This window comes from Stegostoma tigrinum, chromosome 31 (assembly GCF_030684315.1).
Source record: "Stegostoma tigrinum isolate sSteTig4 chromosome 31, sSteTig4.hap1, whole genome shotgun sequence".
Lineage (NCBI taxonomy): Eukaryota > Metazoa > Chordata > Chondrichthyes > Orectolobiformes > Stegostomatidae > Stegostoma > Stegostoma tigrinum.
This window is the reverse complement of record NC_081384.1, coordinates 23,762,561-23,781,665: the sequence shown is the minus strand read 5'-3', so window position 1 is coordinate 23,781,665 and position 19,105 is coordinate 23,762,561. Positions and strand designations below refer to the sequence as shown.

Here is a 19,105-nt window from a genome sequence, read left to right as displayed (position 1 = left end):
GGACAGAAGGCAGAGCCAGTAGGGTTGAAATTAACCTTGTTTTTATCTGGACAGGAGTACAGCAAAGCCTGCCCAAAGGAAATTGTCCTGAAAAAGAACACAGGAGTGATTGTGAATTAATCATATTTAATCAATAAATTTCAAAGCATTTCAATGCAGATTTTGTCTTAATGTAATTCTGAGTGTGCAAGATAAACTGCATTTAAGTCAAATTAAATTAAATGAATCTAAATTGTAATGACAGCATTTTGTTAAAGTCAGTCAGTCAATATTTCAGATCCAACAATCCTTTTGCAGAACTGAGTTTTGAACTCAGTTGACTCGGCTTTCTCTCCACAGGTGCTGCCAGACGCAAGTTGCTCCAACAATGTTTTTGTTTCAGATTTTCAGCATTCACCGCTGTTTGGTTATGCAATTTGTGGTGTTTTTGTCTTTAAAGCATTATAACTGGATTCTTGCAGCCCAGGTTGAAAAGCCCCACAGCTTTATCTGTTTTCTCACACTTGTAACGATTTTGCGTTATTCTGTTACAAACTACAAAGACGTGAATGACTGAAAAATTCCCCAAGTAAAACATCACCCAAACCCTCTAAAAATGAAGTAAACTGAGCACGTGCTTGCATCAAGCCCATCTTTTCCTGATTGCCTTTTTGAAATTTTGACCATTGACTTAAAAATATTGCTTTTCAACTAGGCAAGTTGATTCAAAAATTAATTTCAGACTACTTAACTGTACATATCACTTTCCCAGATTCCAAATATCACAGCATGTTCAAAAGGCAAAGGAAAATACTGATATGTTTCAAATGTGTTGTGAAAACCAGACTAATCTTACAGCCTTTCAATTCTAGTATCATTTAATGATATCTGGTCACAGTGACTGTTTTGCTACAAAGTACACCTTGTTATATTAAGCTATTTTATTTGGAATTCAAGGCAGCCCCCTGTTCCATGATCTGCCCATTCGAATTTGCCTTCACATTAGATTTATTTGCTTTCTCATATTCTGGTGAAATAATAATGGCTGACTATAGTTTTCAATGTTCAACGTGGCCCAATTGTTTCTTTATGCAGAATTTTGAGCGAGATCATGAGGCAAAACCTGACGTGCAAGCTGTACAAGTGCATGACAAAAACCCTTCAACTGATCATTCTTTAAGCAATGACATTTGACCATCTCAATCCTAATTTCAAATATGGAACAGAAAAAAGAAAAAAGAGTAAAACTAAGCAATCCATTCATTGATTTGGAAACGAGAAGTCAGTTTGGATGCAAAGTGTCCACGCTTAAAAAACCTTCAGCTCCATGAACAAGGTTGTGGAAAGCTAAACACAAACTGCACTTGGCTAATTTATTTTTTCCAAGTTAGCATAACATGGATAAGTATATCTACTTACGGTGTTTCTTCAAATGCAGTCACTCGTTCACAGCCTTCTGGAGGCTCCCGCTTGAACATGTAACTGTGGTTAGGTTTGGGAGAAGAAGCATACTTCAGTAGAGGGGAGCTTGTGCCACTATCTGCATCAAACGAAGCAGAGGAGATGAATTAGAACATTGGGCTCATAACCAAGTCATCTAGAGTTACAATTAGTGTAAAAAGTGAGAACATTTATGCTTTTGATGAAGGACTCCATGAAATATAAAAATGAACCATTCTGGTAAATGCAGTAATACACGAGGAGCAACTTCTTTCACATTTCCATATTCAACATCTTTCTCCAGATGGCCACGAAAATGAATATAGAGCATTGTTCCATAGCTAGGCCACTGACAACTTGAGTCAATGCAAGCTTAGCTGCAAGTGGAAAAAACTCTGCTTTGTGAGCACCATTACGTCCAAAATAATTGTTTTTACTCATTCATAGGATGGGGATAATTGCTGGCTAGGCAGCATTAATTGCCCATCACTAACTGCCCAGAGAGCTGTTGAAAATCAACCACAATGCTGAGAGTCTGGAGTCACATGTAGGCCTGACTAGGTAAAGATGGCAGTTTCTTTCCCTAAAAGGGCATTAGAGAACCAGGTGGGTTTCCTCTAACAATCAACAATGCATTCATTTTCATCGTTAGACTCTTAATTCCAGATATTTATTGAATTCAAATTCCACCATCTGTCATGACTCCCCATAACATGATCTGTCTCTCTGGATTAACAGTGCAGTGATAATACCACTAGGCCATCCCCTCCCCTGTTGCTTAATATATTGTAACTTGAGCAAACCAGTTGGGTGATCAGTAAACAAAAAGTAATACTCAAATACAGGATTAAGCCAGGGTTAAATGGAACATAATACAACAGGATAGGAGACCTGCAAAAACAGAAGCATACACGGGGGAAGAAAAGTATCAGGACAGTAGTTTGTAGTATGCTTATTGCTAGAGAAAAAAGGTGCAACTGGAACGGCCAACTCATGGCAGGACAGCTACATGAATATTCTTTTAGGATACAAATTGAACTGTTAAAAGTCTAAGTTATTCAGTTTGTAAATATCGCAGCCCATAAATTGTTTCATTTTGAACTGGATGTCCTGCTATTTAGGACTAGACAAAAAAGTGCAAAGTAAGCATATTCTAACCAGAACAAGTGTTAAACCTTACAATAGTATCAGAGATAATGGGAACTGCAGATGCTGGAGATTCCAAGATAATAAAATGTGAGGCTGGATGAACACAGCAGGCCAAGCAGCATCTCAGGAGCACAAAAGCTGACGTTTCGGGCCTAGACCCTTCATCAGAGAGGGGGATGGGGGGAGGGAACTGGAATAAATAGGGAGAGAGGGGGAGGCGGACCGAAGATGGAGAGTAAAGAAGATAGGTGGAGAGAGTGTAGGTGGGGAGGTAGGGAGGGGATAGGTCAGTCCAGGGAAGACGGACAGGTCAAGGAGGTGGGATGAGGTTAGTAGGTAGCGGGGGGTGCGGCTTGGGGTGGGAGGAAGGGATGGGTGAGAGGAAGAACCGGTTAGGGAGGCAGAGACAGGTTGGACTGGTTTTGGGATGTAGTGGGATGTACCACACCCGGCACCTTCCCCTGCAACCGCAGGAAATGCTACACTTGTCCCCACACCTCCTCCCTCACCCCCATCCCAGGCCCCAAGATGACATTCCACATCAAGCAGAGGTTCACCTGCACATCTGCCAATGTGGTATACTGCATCCACTGTACCCGGTGCGGCTTCCTCTACATTGGGGAAACCAGGCGGAGGCTTGGGGACCGCTTTGCAGAACACCTCCGCTCAGTTCGCAACAAACAACTGCACCTCCCAGTCACAAACCATTTCCACTCCCCCTCCCATTCTCTTGATGACATGTCCATCATGGGCCTCCTGCACTGCCACAATGATGCCACCCGAAAGTTGCAGGAACAGCAACTCATATTCCGCCTGGGAACCCTGCAGCCATATGGTATCAATGTGGACTTCACCAGTTTCAAAATCTCCCCTTCCCCTACTGCATCCCTAAACCAGCCCAGTTCATCCCCTCCCCCCACTGCACCACACAACCAGCCCAGCTTTTCCCCCCCACCCACTACATCCCAAAACCAGTCCAACCTGTCTCTGCCTCCCTAACCGGTTCTTCCTCTCACCCATCCCTTCCTCCCACCCCAAGCCGCACCCCCCGCTACCTACTAACCTCATCCCACCTCCTTGACCTGTCCGTCTTCCCTGGACTGACCTATCCCCTCCCTACCTCCCCACCTACACTCTCTCCACCTATCTTCTTTACTCTCCATCTTCGGTCCGCCTCCCCCTCTCTCCCTATTTATTCCAGTTCCCTCCCCCCATCCCCCTCTCTGATGAAGGGTCTAGGCCCGAAACGTCAGCTTTTGTGCTCCTGAGATGCTGCTTGGCCTGCTGTGTTCATCCAGCCTCACATTTTATTATCTTAAACCTTACAATAACAGTCTTGGGCATAACAAACATTGCATCAAACTTGGCGCTAACGTCCACTAAAGTCAAAGAACTTGATAACGCTCCTTGAAATGGTATCACAGAGCAAACATATGGCCACAATAGCACAAAGTTGCTCACGTATGCTTGGCTCTCCCTAGTCTGAGCCAACCGCCCCATGAGGGGCAAGAGACAGAAGGAATAAAACAACTGAAATTTTCTTCCAAGTGATTCAGAAAACATATCTCCCACATCAGACCATGATCTCACCTTTATCCCGAACAAAAAATGATACATCTTCAATAAAACACGGCCCCTCTTCCTGGCTTCCGTTTGGATACAAAGGAGAAGTGGACGGGGAAGGATACGGAGAAGGACTGCTATAGCCACTGGTCTGTTCAAGAGGAATAGGTGAAGGTTCACTCTGAGAACTGCTGCTATGTCGTTGTGAAGGGAAGGGTGCCCTGTGCCCATCAGGTGCTTCCATTATCTACAAAGCAGATGCAGGAAAAATGAAAGTCAGTGATTTGAAACAGAAGGCCTCAAAATTGCAGTTCACACTGATCATTACATGCTCATTCCTCTCAATACGCAGATTAAGAAACTTGAGGTTGGCTTCAGACCCAGTTATTCACCACCTCCCCCACTTAATTGACAGGCTCAGATGGTATGGTCCTTCACAGTTAATAGGAGATTTCTAATATAGTGCTAACTGCATTTTTGATTTATCCCCAGGAAAACCAAGTACTTCATCCCTCACTGATAGCAAAGGATTTGGTACATAGCAAACAAGTAAAAATGCTAGACTGGAATGTTTTTAAATAAGCTTTAGAAGATATGGAACTGCTTGCATTTCTTTTCACTACTGATTCATAGTTACATTCTGCCTAAATTTGTATTGACAGTCAAAGCCACATCACTATAGCTACAAAATTTAATCAACATGCTCAATTTGGTTGCAGCACACATTTACAAATCTGATGAAATCAGTTATCACCACATTGAGCTCTCAGCACAAGATGACTTTGCAATTCTTCAAATGAGACAGTACTGCATTTTTGGAGGCACTATCTTTTCAGAGAGACTTAATATCATGACCATACTTGATCTGGCATTACTTATGGATATCAGATGCTGCGGGCAACATTCTGTCCTTAATCTCTACCAGAAATTAATGAAACAATCATTTAACTTAGTTTTCACCCGCAAGATCTGGGATGTAAATAAGTGCAATATGCATCTAATATATGCAGGAGTTTACTTTATTGTAAAGCACTTTTGTTGGATACTAACAAAACATAAGGCCATTCTTAAATCAATGAAAACTAAATTTGGGTGACTGTTGACAGAAATTTTTGAATTTCACCAAGATATTTGAACCAGCTTAATTTCTGAAAGTGTGATAAATTAAGTTAAAACACTTCTCAGTTGTAGTGTGGAGCTAACACGGAACAAAACCCCACAACAGCAATGGAAACAAATTACTGTGGCACAGTGGAGGCTCAACATGGATCAGAATATTGGGAGAATGTACCGGTTTAGTTTTGACTTCTCATCTCAAAGTTGTTTTCTAGAAAACAATGTAATCGTGTGCTGGCCTAGATTATTTGCTCAAGTTTTCAGAGAAACACTCAGGACGTGGGTATAGCCAGAGGTGTGGACATCATGACTCAATGAATCAATGGCACTTTAGTACTACATTAAACACCAGCTGCAAAAGCTGACAGGAACTCTAGTTTAACAGAATTAACTGAATGATAACTAACACTGCAACATTCCCACAATAGATCAAAGCTCTACTCTTGACAATGTACCGTTTCTGAGGTGGAGTGGAAAACCGCCTAGACTCCTTGATGAATTGAATAAAATGGATTTTCTTGCACACACCCATAAACAGAGGAGAACCTGGACACTAGGTTCTGGCAGACTATTCAACCAGTAGACCGTGCAGTTGAAAGTGAATTCTATGCATGGGCACTTCCAGCTGAAGACATGCTGCTGAAGATGCACTATACAAAGGAGTTTGGTGGTGGTGGTACAGAAATGAACACTCTCTTAGGCACACAACCCTTCTCTGTGGAATTATAACCATGAAGATCAATCTTAGGCTGTCTTGCACAATTTAAAGTAAATGCCAGACTGATCACTTACAACAACAATGCAGCTGATCAGAAAACTGGTCAGCACATATTTCTTTGTAAAAACCACTGCAAAACAGCACAATAGTGGTTGCTTCTTATCTTCCCTCAAAAAACCTAGCTCAGGGCATTAGGACAACTCTAATATACTTTGGCATACTCCATTGCAATTCTTGCATACCCACAATCAAGTCAGGAACAGATCAAATAGTTCATTAATGCATTACAGTGCAGTTAAGTGGAAAAATTTTCATGCAAGCTATTTGAATCTGAAGTACACATTCAATACAGTTAGGAGTAGATGTATGCATCAAGCCTGAAAACAATACTCAAGAAAGAAAACATAACTGACTAAAAGTTAGCATCCTGACAAAGGCACCTACCTTCAGTAACTCTTTATCCCCAGGTTCTTTAATAAACATTCCTTCAATTTCTTGATTTATTGCCTCCAAACTGTTCCTAAGTCGCGGAATTAACTTTGTGATGGCAAGATTTGCTGGCAGAATGGGTACAAACTTGGAAGGTCCCTTTCAAAGTCAAATACATCAATTTATGAGAAAAAATGCACAATTTAATGAAAAGTTCATATTCCCAAAAGACAAGTGTGAGGGTAAAAATACAAAGCTTCTGCAAAAGCCAAAAAGGCTATGAACTGACTATGGAAGCAGAGATAGAAAGCTGCAAAAAGGAAGGAAGTAAGTGGTGGGGATCTAAATATCCCTCAAACATACTCATCTTATTTCAAGTAAAAAAGCTAGCAATCTAATATGACATTTCAGTATTAAATGCATGAGGTTTATGGGAGACTGACTGATACAGTGTTTGCTTTCAAACAATGCAGGTGGTTCAATTATTTAAACACTCCCTTTAGCAAATTTCCAAAGATCAATGAGAAGCACTGGAGAGTCAAATTCAAGACATGGAACTACCCTGGGGCCACGCTCAAAATTCATACAACAACCTGAATAGGGTACAAGTTTGATTAATTTTAATAAATATAACTAATTATAAAAAGTGTCTAAAACAGGCCAAACAGGGATAACTTGCATCATAGAGAGCATCTTACCTGCTGTACCACACCCAGAGCAGCATGATCTCCATGCAGAGGTGACTGTCGCTCTTTCTCCTTGCCATGCTTTTTGCTTAGTTTAGTGCGTTGAAGTTGCTGTCTGAGCTTTGCAATCTGGTGAAACAACAAAGGCAAAAAAATTATTTCAAATGCTTTTACTTACCCCTTTATCACAGGAATATTAATTTAAGAAAAATTAATATCCCAAGCAAGAACACTATTTCCTACAGTTAAGTAGGAAAAAGAATTTTCAAAGCCAGCATTTATGAAAAATTAGGAAGTGTTGAGGTAGTCCTTGGCTTGGATTTTAGCAAAAAAGGAGCAAAGAGTTCAAAGGTGGTCTTAGACTACGTGCCAGTGCCAGGGACCGGAGTTCGAGGCTGTGTGGAGTTTGCACGTTCTCCCCTTGTCCGAGTGGGTTTCCTCCCACAGTCCAAAGATGTGCCGATTAGGTGGACTGGCTGTGCTAAATTGCCCAGAGTGTTCCGGGAGGTGTAGATTTAGGTGGGTTATGGCTTTTTTTTTTTTGGGGGGGGGGGGGGGGTGGAGAAGAGAGATGGGTCTGGGTGGGATACTCTCAGGTTGGGTGTGGACTTGTTGGGCCAAAAAGGGCCTGTTTCCACAATGTAGGGATTCTATGAACATAGATGCTCTGAAATGTTCCAAAATAAAAAGCAAAAAAAAACTTAGAGTGATGAGCAGAGGTTAGCAAGTCTTAAATGAAGTTAGTTATGCTTCTTTAATGCTCTTACGTAAAATGCCAGGCATCAAATTATGGAAAGCAACTGCACTTCGCTAGAATAACAAAGTGCTTTACACAAGCCTTGAAAACTGGGTATTACACCACATACAAAACACATCAAAACAGGAATTTCATTTTAAAGAGAGTGAATGAAATTCAAATTAAAGAGTACATAAAACAGCATTTAATTGAACCCTTTGTACATAAGTCAAAACAAGCAGAGATACTGGTCAAATTTACAATTAGTTTTGAAAGTGGAAAGCGAAAGATATGTTCTGGCGTGTAGTTGCACTAATTTAGTTTGCAAGTTCTTTTAAAAAAAGAGTCTTTCAAATCAAATAAATCAGTATTTTCTCATGTCTCCAAAAAAATTTAAATGATAATCAACTGGTCAGGTCTAAGCTTGAACTGGGATCCTACCCAATGGTTAGTAATGTTTTATGCACACTGCACAATCAAATAAAATAATCACGAGAACATTTTATTGTTTGTTTAAAAGCCAAAAGTACAGTTACAATGTATGAAAAAGCAGCCATACAAGTTGCATTTATATAATCTGAGAACATTCAGAGTCAATTAATTTTAAGGGCAGTTACTGGTGGAACAGAGGGAAGTTAGGCACCAACAGTTTATGGCTCCTTAAATTGAGGACCGAAACCCCCAAGTGGGTCACAGGTTGAAAGTTAGGGGGCCTGAAATAAAAGACAACTGTGGCCACTATGGACCTTTGACCACATTACAACCACTATGCTCTACTCAAACAAGCATCCCTTCTCTTAGCCAGTTAACCAGCCCTGTCCATCTCCACACTCCCAGTCCCTCCGATCTCATCTAAAATGATCATGACCTCAAAAGCTCAAAAAGCAGGGTCACAGTGGAAAATATTTTGGAAAGCACTGCAATAGCTGCACAAACGACAAGATAAGTGGCTCAATAATGCCAAAACGTTGGCTGTGAATAAAATTATGATCATAACACCCTCTGAATTCTCTTGTTCAAGTAACTTTGTTATATTCACCTGAACGGTCAGGCACGTCCCAGCTGAAGGGACATCGCCAGAGAAATGCTCCCAGGTACTTAGGCCATCATGTCAGTCTGTAACACTTTCAAGTCTCTGAAAGTGGCTCACCAGGACTTAATTAGATGAACAATTGCCAGCAAAGCTCACATCCCAAAAGAGATTTTAAAAAAGGGAGCTTGAAACCATGACTTGCTTGAAAGAATGCAATCTCCAAGTCAAGAAATGGGGCTCATCTTAATTTATGCACAGCCAAGTACTTTGTCCAATTGTAAAGATTACTGCACTTTCCCAAAATTCCATGCAAACAGCATGATGATTGACTGGAATTTCTCACCTAAAATGAAGGTGTACAACTTTGAACTTCATAAAAATGCAGTCATAAATTCATACAAACATGTAAAGTTTAGTCCACTTGGTGCTCCTCCCTTGTGCACCCAATACGGACATCATGCTTTGCTCTTTTCTTTATTCATTCCTGGGATGAGGACATCACTGACCAGGCCAGCATTTACTTCCCAGAGGGCAATTAAGAGTCAACCACATTGTGTGACTCCAGACCCACAGCAGAGGCCAGACTGGGTAGGGATGACCATTTCCTTCCCTAAAAGGCATTAGTGAAGCAGATAGGTTTTTCCAATTGACAAATGAATCCATCATTAGACTTTTGACTCCACATTTTTAAATTGAATTCAAATTCCCTGATCTGCCATGTTGGGATTCCAACTGGAGTCCACAGAACATTAACTGGGTCTCTGGGTTAACAGTTAAGCGATAATACCATTAGGCCATTACCTCCAACGTGAAGAGGATTACCATTCTCCAGCTGACTGCGAGAAGGCAGTTTTATTATTTTTTTTTACAATTTTCACAAAAATGTATTTGTAAGAACTAATCCTAATTTGCTACATACTTTCTGAAAATCATTTCCTTCCAGAAAAAGATCACTACCACCCTTTTACTTCAAAAACAACCCGTAAACAAATGCATCTGGGCCCAAGCCTCCACTACACCCAGGCACTGATGCAAATTCTCTCGCTTACGCTGAAAAAAAGTTGAGTTCGCTTACCAGAAGTCAAGGTTGTCTCAAATAAGTAACTTGCATTTGTGTAATACCTCGTTACATGTAGTAACATGAAATAACCAAGATGGCTGATGACGACAGAGCAGTAAACATTGGACATGCTTTACTTAGACTTCAGTAAAACATTTGACAAGGTTCCGCATGGTAGACTGATGGGTAAATTTATATCACATGGAATTCAGAGTGAGCTTGACAATTGGATAACAAGTTGGTTTAAAGCAGGGGACTCAGTAGTAGGAGGGTTAGTTTTTCCAGACTGTAGGCCTGCGACCAGCAGCATTCCTCAGGGCTCTGCTGGGTCCACTTGCTTGTAATTTATGTAATTTACAAAAATGATTGAGTACAGAAAGCATGGTTAATAAGTTTACAGATGACACCAACGACTGGTGATCTAATGGGCAGTGAAGGTGGTTATCTAAAATTACAAGATCTTCATCAAGGTCAATGGGCTAAATGGTAGCAGATGGAGTTTAATTTGGATAAATGCAAGATATTGCTTTACTGAGAAACAAAAGATAGGACAATTAAAAGTAGGGCCTTGGGTGGTGTTGTAAAGCTAGGAGACCAAAGGGTTCATGTTCATAATTGTTTGAAGTTTGCATCACACAGAAAAGGTGGTTAAGAAGGCATTTAACTCTCTTGCCTTCATTGCTCAAACCTTTGAGAATAGGAGTTGGGATACAACATTGAGTTTGTGCAGCACATTGGTGAGGCCTCTTCTGGAGTACCATGCCCAGCTCTGGTCACCCTGTTATGGGAACGGTATTATTAAACCAGAGTTCAAAAGAGATTAACCACGATGTGGCTGGGTATGGAAAGTTTGAGTTGCAAGAGGGTGGATAGGCTGGGATTTTTTCTCTGAACCATAGGATGTTGAGGGGTGATCTTTGGAGGTTTATAAAATATTGGGAGGGTACAGGTAATATGAATGGCAGGTATCTTTTCCCTAGGGCGGGGGATTATAAGACTAAAGGACTTTTTTTTAAAAAATGGCAGAGGGGAAGGATTTAAATAACAACGAGGAGCACTTTTTTTGAAACAGTCCGGAGTGAACTTCCAGAGGAAGTGGTGGATGGGGGCAGTTACAACATTTAAAAAGACGTTTAGATAAGTGAGTGAATAAGAAATGTTTGAGGCAACATGGGCCAAGTGCAGGCAGATGGAACCAGTTTAGGCTGGGATAATGGTCAGCATGGACTGGTTGGAAAAAGGGTCAGTTTTCATCCTGTATAACTATGACCTAAACATATCAAGGGCTAGGTAGTGCAGTCATGTACAATACAGCTTGCTTTCAGAACAGACAAGTATGCTTTACCTTTCTGCAGCTTGGAAGATTTTGCGATCAAAAAGGAAATCAACAATCTGGCAAATGTTTAAAGCAGAGGTGATGATAGTGAGGATTAGGGGAGTGGAAAATGGATGTTTTTATCTCATTTACATTGTATGTAAGCAGTGATTATAATGAGTCAGAGCAAATCATAGTCTTAATTGCCGCAGCAACAAACTGCAACTAGAATTATTTCTGGACTGTAGGTAACAAAATGTCATTACAGATCGACTGAAATCTTCTAAGACCGTAAAGTCTTTGAACCAAGACATGATAATTGCCATTTAGAACATGTCAAAATTGTCCATAAAAGAAACTGGCCACATTGCCACATACTTCAAGAACATTAGTCTATATTAGGCCTGTAAACAAATACGACTGAACTATGCTATTTAATGTGTTCTATAGATTTCTGGTGAGAACAGACTTGTTAAAGATTTTAGTGATGATCAGCTCCATGCAGCAGTGCAAGAGTACATTGCTGCCTTAAATGAAGCAAATAAAAATGTTTTCAAAAATCCATAAAATATCAAAACTCCCATGTCACCAATTATGTAGTAAAACAAAAGCAGAGGGCAGAAAAATTGGTCAGTAGTCCAGACGACTTGGAGCCACGAACATGGTTGACGAGAATTGCCAACAAGCTCATGACTCAACGTCAAAAAGAAAAAGCATAAAGCTCCGAATCCCCACCCACAAAACTAAAGTTATGTTGGGGACGATATATTAGATGATCACACTGGAGTGGAACTATTAACAGCATTCGCAAAGCCAGCAAGCACTCTAGAGAATTCATTCTCCTGAACCCCGAAATCTGTTAAGTGCAGTTATTTTTGAGCATTCAGGTGATGAACCGCACTTCAAATGCTTTAGCCCTGATCAAGGCAGTATTGCAAACTTAACTTGGAAGAGAGTAAGCTTAGAGTTGCTACTTCCAATTCACAGGAAAGAGGGAGTACATTAAGCCCCTCCAGCAGTTTGAAGTTTTTGCTGGCAAAATCAGAGGTCCAGTCATGATCCAAGTTAGGGGTTAAAGTAACTTTTTTTTGAAGGTTGAGATTTGAGGTGGTGAAATCACCAAATATTCTTTATTGGTGTTGACATGAGTCATTTGGATTCAGGCAGAATTACAGTAAATTTAAAGCACACAATTGTCAATTGCTCATTAAACTAAGTCACAACACAAGTGTCCTAAGATAGTCAGAGCTGCTGATGCTGGAATCGGAACTAACAGGATGTGGAGGTGGAGAAACACAGCAGCCCAGGCATCAGAGGAGCAGGAAAGTTGATGCTTTTGGGTCAGGGCCCTTAAGAAAATCTGAAGCACGGTCCTGACCCAAAAATATCAACTTTCCTGCTCCTCTGATGCTGCCTGGCCTGCTGTGTTCCTCCAGCTCCACAGTTATTAAAATGTCCTAGATAACTATGAATTTAATTTGGTCGACAATTTCACAAAATATTTTCTGAAAATAGCTTGCGTTTCTATACAGGAAAAGTTGTCACCCCAAAAACACCTTCCATAGGTGGTGACACTGCACATGCATGAAACTAGAAATTTTTTGATGAAACAATTAAACCTATTTACTGCAACTCTTATCACAAATCTCAGACTAAAACTGAACTGAAAGTGCTCATTCCAGAGGATTCAACATACCTTTTGCATTTCTCATTCAGCCCGCTTCTCCCAACCTTGTATCGCTTCATGTTATCCCAACACAATCTTCTTGCAGGATAGCAAAGTGTGGAGCTGGACGAACACAGCAGGCCAAGCAGCATCTTAGGAGCACAAAAGCTGACGTTTCGGACCTAGACCCTTCAGACAGCTCTCTGATGAAGTGTCTAGACCCGAAACATCTGCTTTTGTGCTCCTGAGATGCTGCTTGGCGTGCTGTGTTCATCCAGCTCCACACTTTTGTTATCTTGGATTCTCCAGCATCTGCAGTTCCCATTATCTCTGATCACAATCTTCTTGCAGTTTCTTTCTCACCTCAACCACCCCGCCCCTTATCATTCCACAAAGTATCCATTCTCTCTTCCCCAAACCATGAAGCATCCACAGCTGATACCCACCTCCCTCTAGCAGATCAGCTTTGTATTTGACCTTCTATAAACTTCAACTTATTCAAGACTCTGCTGCCCTCATCCTAATTTGTAGAAATTCTGTTCCCCTTTTTCATGCTTGGTGACCAACACTGTCTCCTGGTCGAGAAACTTAATTTTAAATGTTCATTCATGTTTAATAGTCACATCCTGGCCCCTCCCTACCACATCTCCCCAACTTCTCCAGTCCTGAAATCTCAAGGCTTCACAAATTCCAGCCTCTAGTATTTGAACTAAAAACTTCTCCATTAGTTTCCCTGCCTTCAGTTGCCGAGGCCCTGAAGTCTAAAATATACCCAAACCTTTCTCCCCCCAGGCCAAAAAGTCTGAAATATACCCCCCTCCCCCCACCACTACAATTTTCTACCACACTTTCCTTCTTAGATACACTCTGTAAGGAATGCCTTTAAGAGCTTTTGGTCATCACACCTAATGTGGCTTGATGCCAGCTTAAGTTATGTAGCATTTCTGACAACGAAATGCTCTCATAACACGATAGAAGCAGAAGAAAATGAGAAGCTGCATTAAGAGATATTAGGTTCACTGACCAACCTCTTTGTCAAACCATGAGTACAATGGACAAATTGTACATTGCTTTATCATACTCCCATGAAAAGATAACAGCTTAATGTAATACAATATCCACATTCCTGTTGAACTGCCTTTTCTCAAAGCAGAGCAATTCCGGGTTCATGTCTCTCAGTGTAACTATAACCTCTCCACGATTATTTTTGCCACACATTTCCAATTATGAGAGCAAGTATATTCATCAAACCTAACACTGCAGCATGTGCAAGCTGATGATAATAAGCATTAAACCAAAATGCAAGCCGCCTCACAGCTGTGGCAACATCGATTTTAGTCTCACCTCTTTCAGCTGATCTGCACTGCCCCATGATGCAGAACGCTTATGAGAGTTTTTCCTCTTCAGACCTATCTCATGCCAGGTGCTAGGAGTCTGAAAACACAAAGAAACCCTTCAGTTAAGAACGCTGCTTGTTGTTTGTTCCATTTTTAAATGGCATGCTTTTAGCTACTAAATACGAAGGAATAAAAAACAATTTTGGTCTGGGCTCGTAGAATTATCAGCACATCTTTAACAGTGGATATTTAAGAGTGAAGGCTGCATGAATTTCCAAACTAATTTGAAAAAACTGATTACGTCCTGTAACGGTATGCAAGTTACAGAATGCAAATGCTGCCAACTCTTACTCCATCACTAAATTGGCCATTTGCAAATTCAAAACAGGAATATGAAAAGTGTTCAGCTACTCTCAACCTCACGTCCCACATCCAATGAAACAATTCGACCCCTAAAAATACAAAGAGAATTACAATAATTAACAGGGAACTGAAAAAACCCCTTTGTATGCCAGGACTATTATTAGTATTCATTAAAGAACTATTACTGAAGTAGTTCCCAATTCTACTTTAAGCATGGGATTACGTACTGTGCACAAGAACTGGTTTGCCTCTTGATTTACAATGTAAATGTTCATTAGGAGGGATTAAATCCTATGATTAGGACAAATAATTTGGTACAAGAATCACCAATTTTTATATCATACAGCCACAGCACTTATTATTTGCCCGGAATGGCTTGGAGAAAGCAACTATGCTGACATGATCACAGCAACATATTTACCAGGCATATACAAAATATACTGTTTGCCAAATTTAAGCCAACAAAGTTAGAGTGAATTCATCACATTTTTGCAACCATTGACTAGGATGATAAAAGTCACTCGGAACTGGCTTGTGCTATTCAGGCATAGCTTGTTCTAATGATAATGGCATATCTTGGGTTTTAAAATTACAATAAAATTTGCAGTACAAAAGGCCACAGACTTTCTGCCATTACATGCAACTTTTCTACACTGAACTAGTTGGACAATTTGGTTCCACTTTATACCCAGCCCAAAGGTAAGACTTAACTGCATTTTAATCCATGCTGAAACTAAGAAGCTTTAAATACCTTGCAAGAAATGTGGCAATACTAAATTCCATCAAAACTTTGTACACAAGGAGGGAGTATGTGAAAAACCAATCATAAACACTCTATAGATAAGTTTGTGCCTGAATGGAAGACAAATGGGCTATCTTTAATAGATTTGCCCACCCAAGCATGTAAAGTTTTCAGAAACTACAGCATTCTTTACATTAACCAGTACGTTGAGTGGGGGAAAAGAGGGAGAAGAGAGGAGGATGAAAGCGGCGGGGGGGGGGGGGGGGGGGGTGGTGATGGTGGTATTAATAAGAGATAATCACAATGACATTAAACTGCAGTCACCTCTCCCACTTTGCACACTTTTAAACATCTACTGAAAGGCACGTTGGACAGCATTTCCTTGTTTCTGAAACCAAGGTCAGGATGCCATTCAACTCTATGTACATTCTTTAAATAATTTCACATATACATAACTAAACCCAAATGGGAATTGCATTTACTGAAAAGCATTTTGTGCTTACCAGTACATACTCAAGATTCAACAAACTGAATGTAGGCCTGTCTTTGAGAAGAGTTTAAACCTAACTGAAAAGGAGATTTTTTTTGTCACTATCCTTATCCTTTGTAAGGGTATTGAGCTATTACTGGTCTCAGTTTAAAAAACAAAAATGAATGATTGAATTGAACGATGAATTGAATTGTAAGTATTAGTACTTTGAAACCAGAGACAAACAAATTTATCAGAGATAATGGGAACTGCAGATGCTGGAGAATTCCAAGATAATAAAATGTGAGGCTGGATGAACACAGCAGGCCAAGCAGCATCTCAGGAGCATAAAAGCTGATGTTTCAGGCCTAGACCCTTCATCAGAGAGGGGGATGGGGAGAGGGAGCTGGAATAAATAGGGAGAGAGGGGGAGGCCGACCGAAGATGGAGAGAAAAGAAGATAGGTGGAGAGGAGAGTATAGGTGGGGAGGTAGGGAGGGGATAGGTCAGTCCAGGGAAGACAGACAGGTCAAGGAGGTGGGATGAGGTTAGTAGGTAGATGGGGGTGCGGCTTGGGGTGGGAGGAAGGGATGGGTGAGAGGAAGAACCGGTTAGGGAGGCAGAGACAGGTTGGACTGGTTTTGGGATGCAGTGGGTAGGGGAGGGGACGAACTGGGCTGGTTTAGGGATGCAGTTGGGGAGGGGGAGATTTTGAAACTGGTGAAGTCCACATTGATACCATTAGGCTGTAGAGTTCCCAGGCGGAATACGAGTTGCTGTTCCTGCAACCTTCGGGTGGCATCATTGTGGCACTGCAGGAGGCCCATGATGGACATGTCATCTAAAGAATGGGAGGGGGAGTGGAAATGGTTTGCGACTGGGAGGTGCAGTTGTTTGTTGCGAACTGAGCGGAGGTGTTCTGCAAAGCGGTCTCCAAGCCTCCGCTTGGTTTCCCCAATGTAGAGGAAGCCACACCGGGTACAGTGGATGCAGTATACCACATTAAGCAGAGGTTCACCTGCACATCTGCCAATGTGGAATGTCATCTTGGGGCCTGGGATAGGGGTGAGGGAGGTGGTGTGGGGGCAAGTGTAGCATTTCCTGCGGTTGCAGGGGAAGGTGCCGGGTGTGGTGGGGTTGGAGGGCAGTGTGGAGCGAACAAGGGAGTCATGGAGAGAGTAGTCTCTCCAGAAAGCAGACAGGGGTGGGGATGGAAAAGTGTCTTGGGTGGTGGGGTCGGATTGTAAATGGCGGAAGTGTCGGAGGATGACGCGTTGTATCCGGAGGTTGGTAGGGTGGTGTGTGAGAACGAGGGGGATCCTCTTAGGGCGGTTGTGGCGGGGGCGGGGTGTGAGGGATGTTTTGCGGGAAATACGGGAGACGCAGTCAAGGGCGTTCTCGATCACTGTGGGGGGGAAGTTGCGGTCCTTGAAGAACTTGGACATCTGGGATGTGCGGGAGTGGAATGTCTTATCGTGGGAGCAGATGCGGCGGAGGCGGAATTGGGAACAGGGGATGGAATTTTCACTCCCCCTCCCATTCTTTAGATGACATGTCCATCATGGGCCTCCTGCAGTGCCACAATGATGCCACCCGAAGGTTGCAGGAACAGCAACTCATATTCCGCCTGGGAACCCTGCAGCCTAATGGTATCAATGTGGACTTCACTAGTTTCAAAATCTCCCCTTCCCCAACTGCATCCCTAAACTAGCCCAGTTTGTCCCCTCCCCCCACTGCACAACACAACCAGCCCAGCTCTTCTTCTCCACCCACTGCATCCCAAAACCAGTCCAACCTGTCTCTGCCTCCCTAACCGGTTCTTCCTCTCACCCATCCCTTCCTCCCACCCCAAGCCGCACCTCCATCTACCTACTAACCTCATCCCACCTCCTTGACCTGTCCGTCTTCCCTGGACTGACCTATCCCCTCCCTACCTCCCCACCTATCTTCTTTACTCTCCATCTTCGGTCCGCATCCCCCCCTCTCCCTATTTATTCCAGTTCCCTCTCCCCATCCCCCTCTCTGATGAAGGGTCTAGGCCCGAAACGTCAGCTTTTGTGCTCCTGAGATGCTGCTTGGCCTGCTGTGTTCATCCAGCCTCACAAACAAATTTATATCCAGTTTTAAAAAAACAAATCCATATAGGGCAAACACTAATCTGCATTAAGCTATGATGGACCAGTGGTTGAAGTAGCTAGTAGTAATTGCTGCTTATTTGGTCAGGCAGCATTTCTATATGTCAACCTCAAACAGAGGTGCAATGCAAACAACCTTTTCAGATTTGACAAGTATCTGGCTCTCAAAAGACTGCTAACATTAACACTTATCAACATTTTCTAAAAGTTTAAGACTATATTTTGTTAAATGCAGAGTCATACAACACAAACAGACCCTTCAGTCCAACCAGTCCGTGCCAAACAATCCCAAATTAAACTGGCCCCATCTGCCAGCTCCTAGCCCATATCCCTCCAACATTTCCTATTCAGGTACTTATCCAAATGTCTTTTAAAACGCTAGAATTGTACCCATATCCATCACTTCTTCTGCAAGTTTAATCCACATGCGAACCACCCTCTTTGTTTAAAAAAAAATTGCCCCTCCTGTCTTTAAAAATTTCTCCCCTCAGCTCAAAAATACACCTTGTCTTGAAATCCACATCCTAGGCAAAAGACAACCACCATTAGCCATCTATACCTCATTATTTTATGCTAGGCTGTAGATTATCGAAGTCCTGCAGTATTTTGGCCACAGACCATTTATTCATAGAATGTGAACTGATGCTAACATATTTTGTGTAAATCAATGATGCTCTACAGCAAAACTGTTTTCTAAGCCTACCTCCCCTGCAAGTTACTAATGTCATCTTCATTGAGAAACAACAGGATCACTGGAGCTAGAATAAGCCATTCTGCCCAAATTTGTTCACTTCAGTTAGATCGTGGCTGCTCATCTATCTCAATCCCACATTCTTCATATTATTCCCATATCCCTGGCAGTCATTCATATCCAAAGTTTATTGTTTCTGTCTTGAACAGGCTCCATACCCAGAGCTTCCACAACCCTGGAGGTAGAGAATGCTAAACATTCACCAACGTTTGAAGCAATTGTTCCATACCAGTCCTGAATGGCTTCCCCCTTATTCTAAGATGATGTCCCATGCTTCTAGACTCATCTGCCCTGTAACAATTTTTGAAATTTCAATGCAATCACCTTTTGTTCTTCAAAACTCGAGACAACACACCCAGTATCCTTAATCTTAAAGGAATTCCACAAAGGATTATTATGGTGAATCTGTTGCATGCCA

At 41.8% G+C, this 19,105-nt stretch overlaps 1 protein-coding gene across 5 annotated transcripts in view; it reads right to left on the bottom strand.

Annotated features, from left to right (window-relative positions):
- psmc5 (proteasome 26S subunit, ATPase 5) overlaps positions 1-19,105 on the bottom strand; it is a 123,062-nt gene that overhangs the window by 55,907 nt on the left and 48,050 nt on the right. For 4 of the 5 annotated variants that reach the window (XM_059638716.1, XM_059638717.1, XM_059638719.1 and 1 more), the window contains 5 exons: positions 14,235-14,324; positions 7,093-7,209; positions 6,410-6,553; positions 4,159-4,378; positions 1,399-1,519 (listed from right to left, as the gene is read on the bottom strand). In XM_059638716.1, the coding sequence (XP_059494699.1) occupies positions 1,399-1,519; positions 4,159-4,378; positions 6,410-6,553; positions 7,093-7,209; positions 14,235-14,324 (692 nt within the window). The remainder of the gene's footprint in view (positions 1-1,398; positions 1,520-4,158; positions 4,379-6,409; positions 6,554-7,092; positions 7,210-14,234; positions 14,325-19,105) is intronic. The other variant, XM_059638718.1, reaches the window with a different exon arrangement.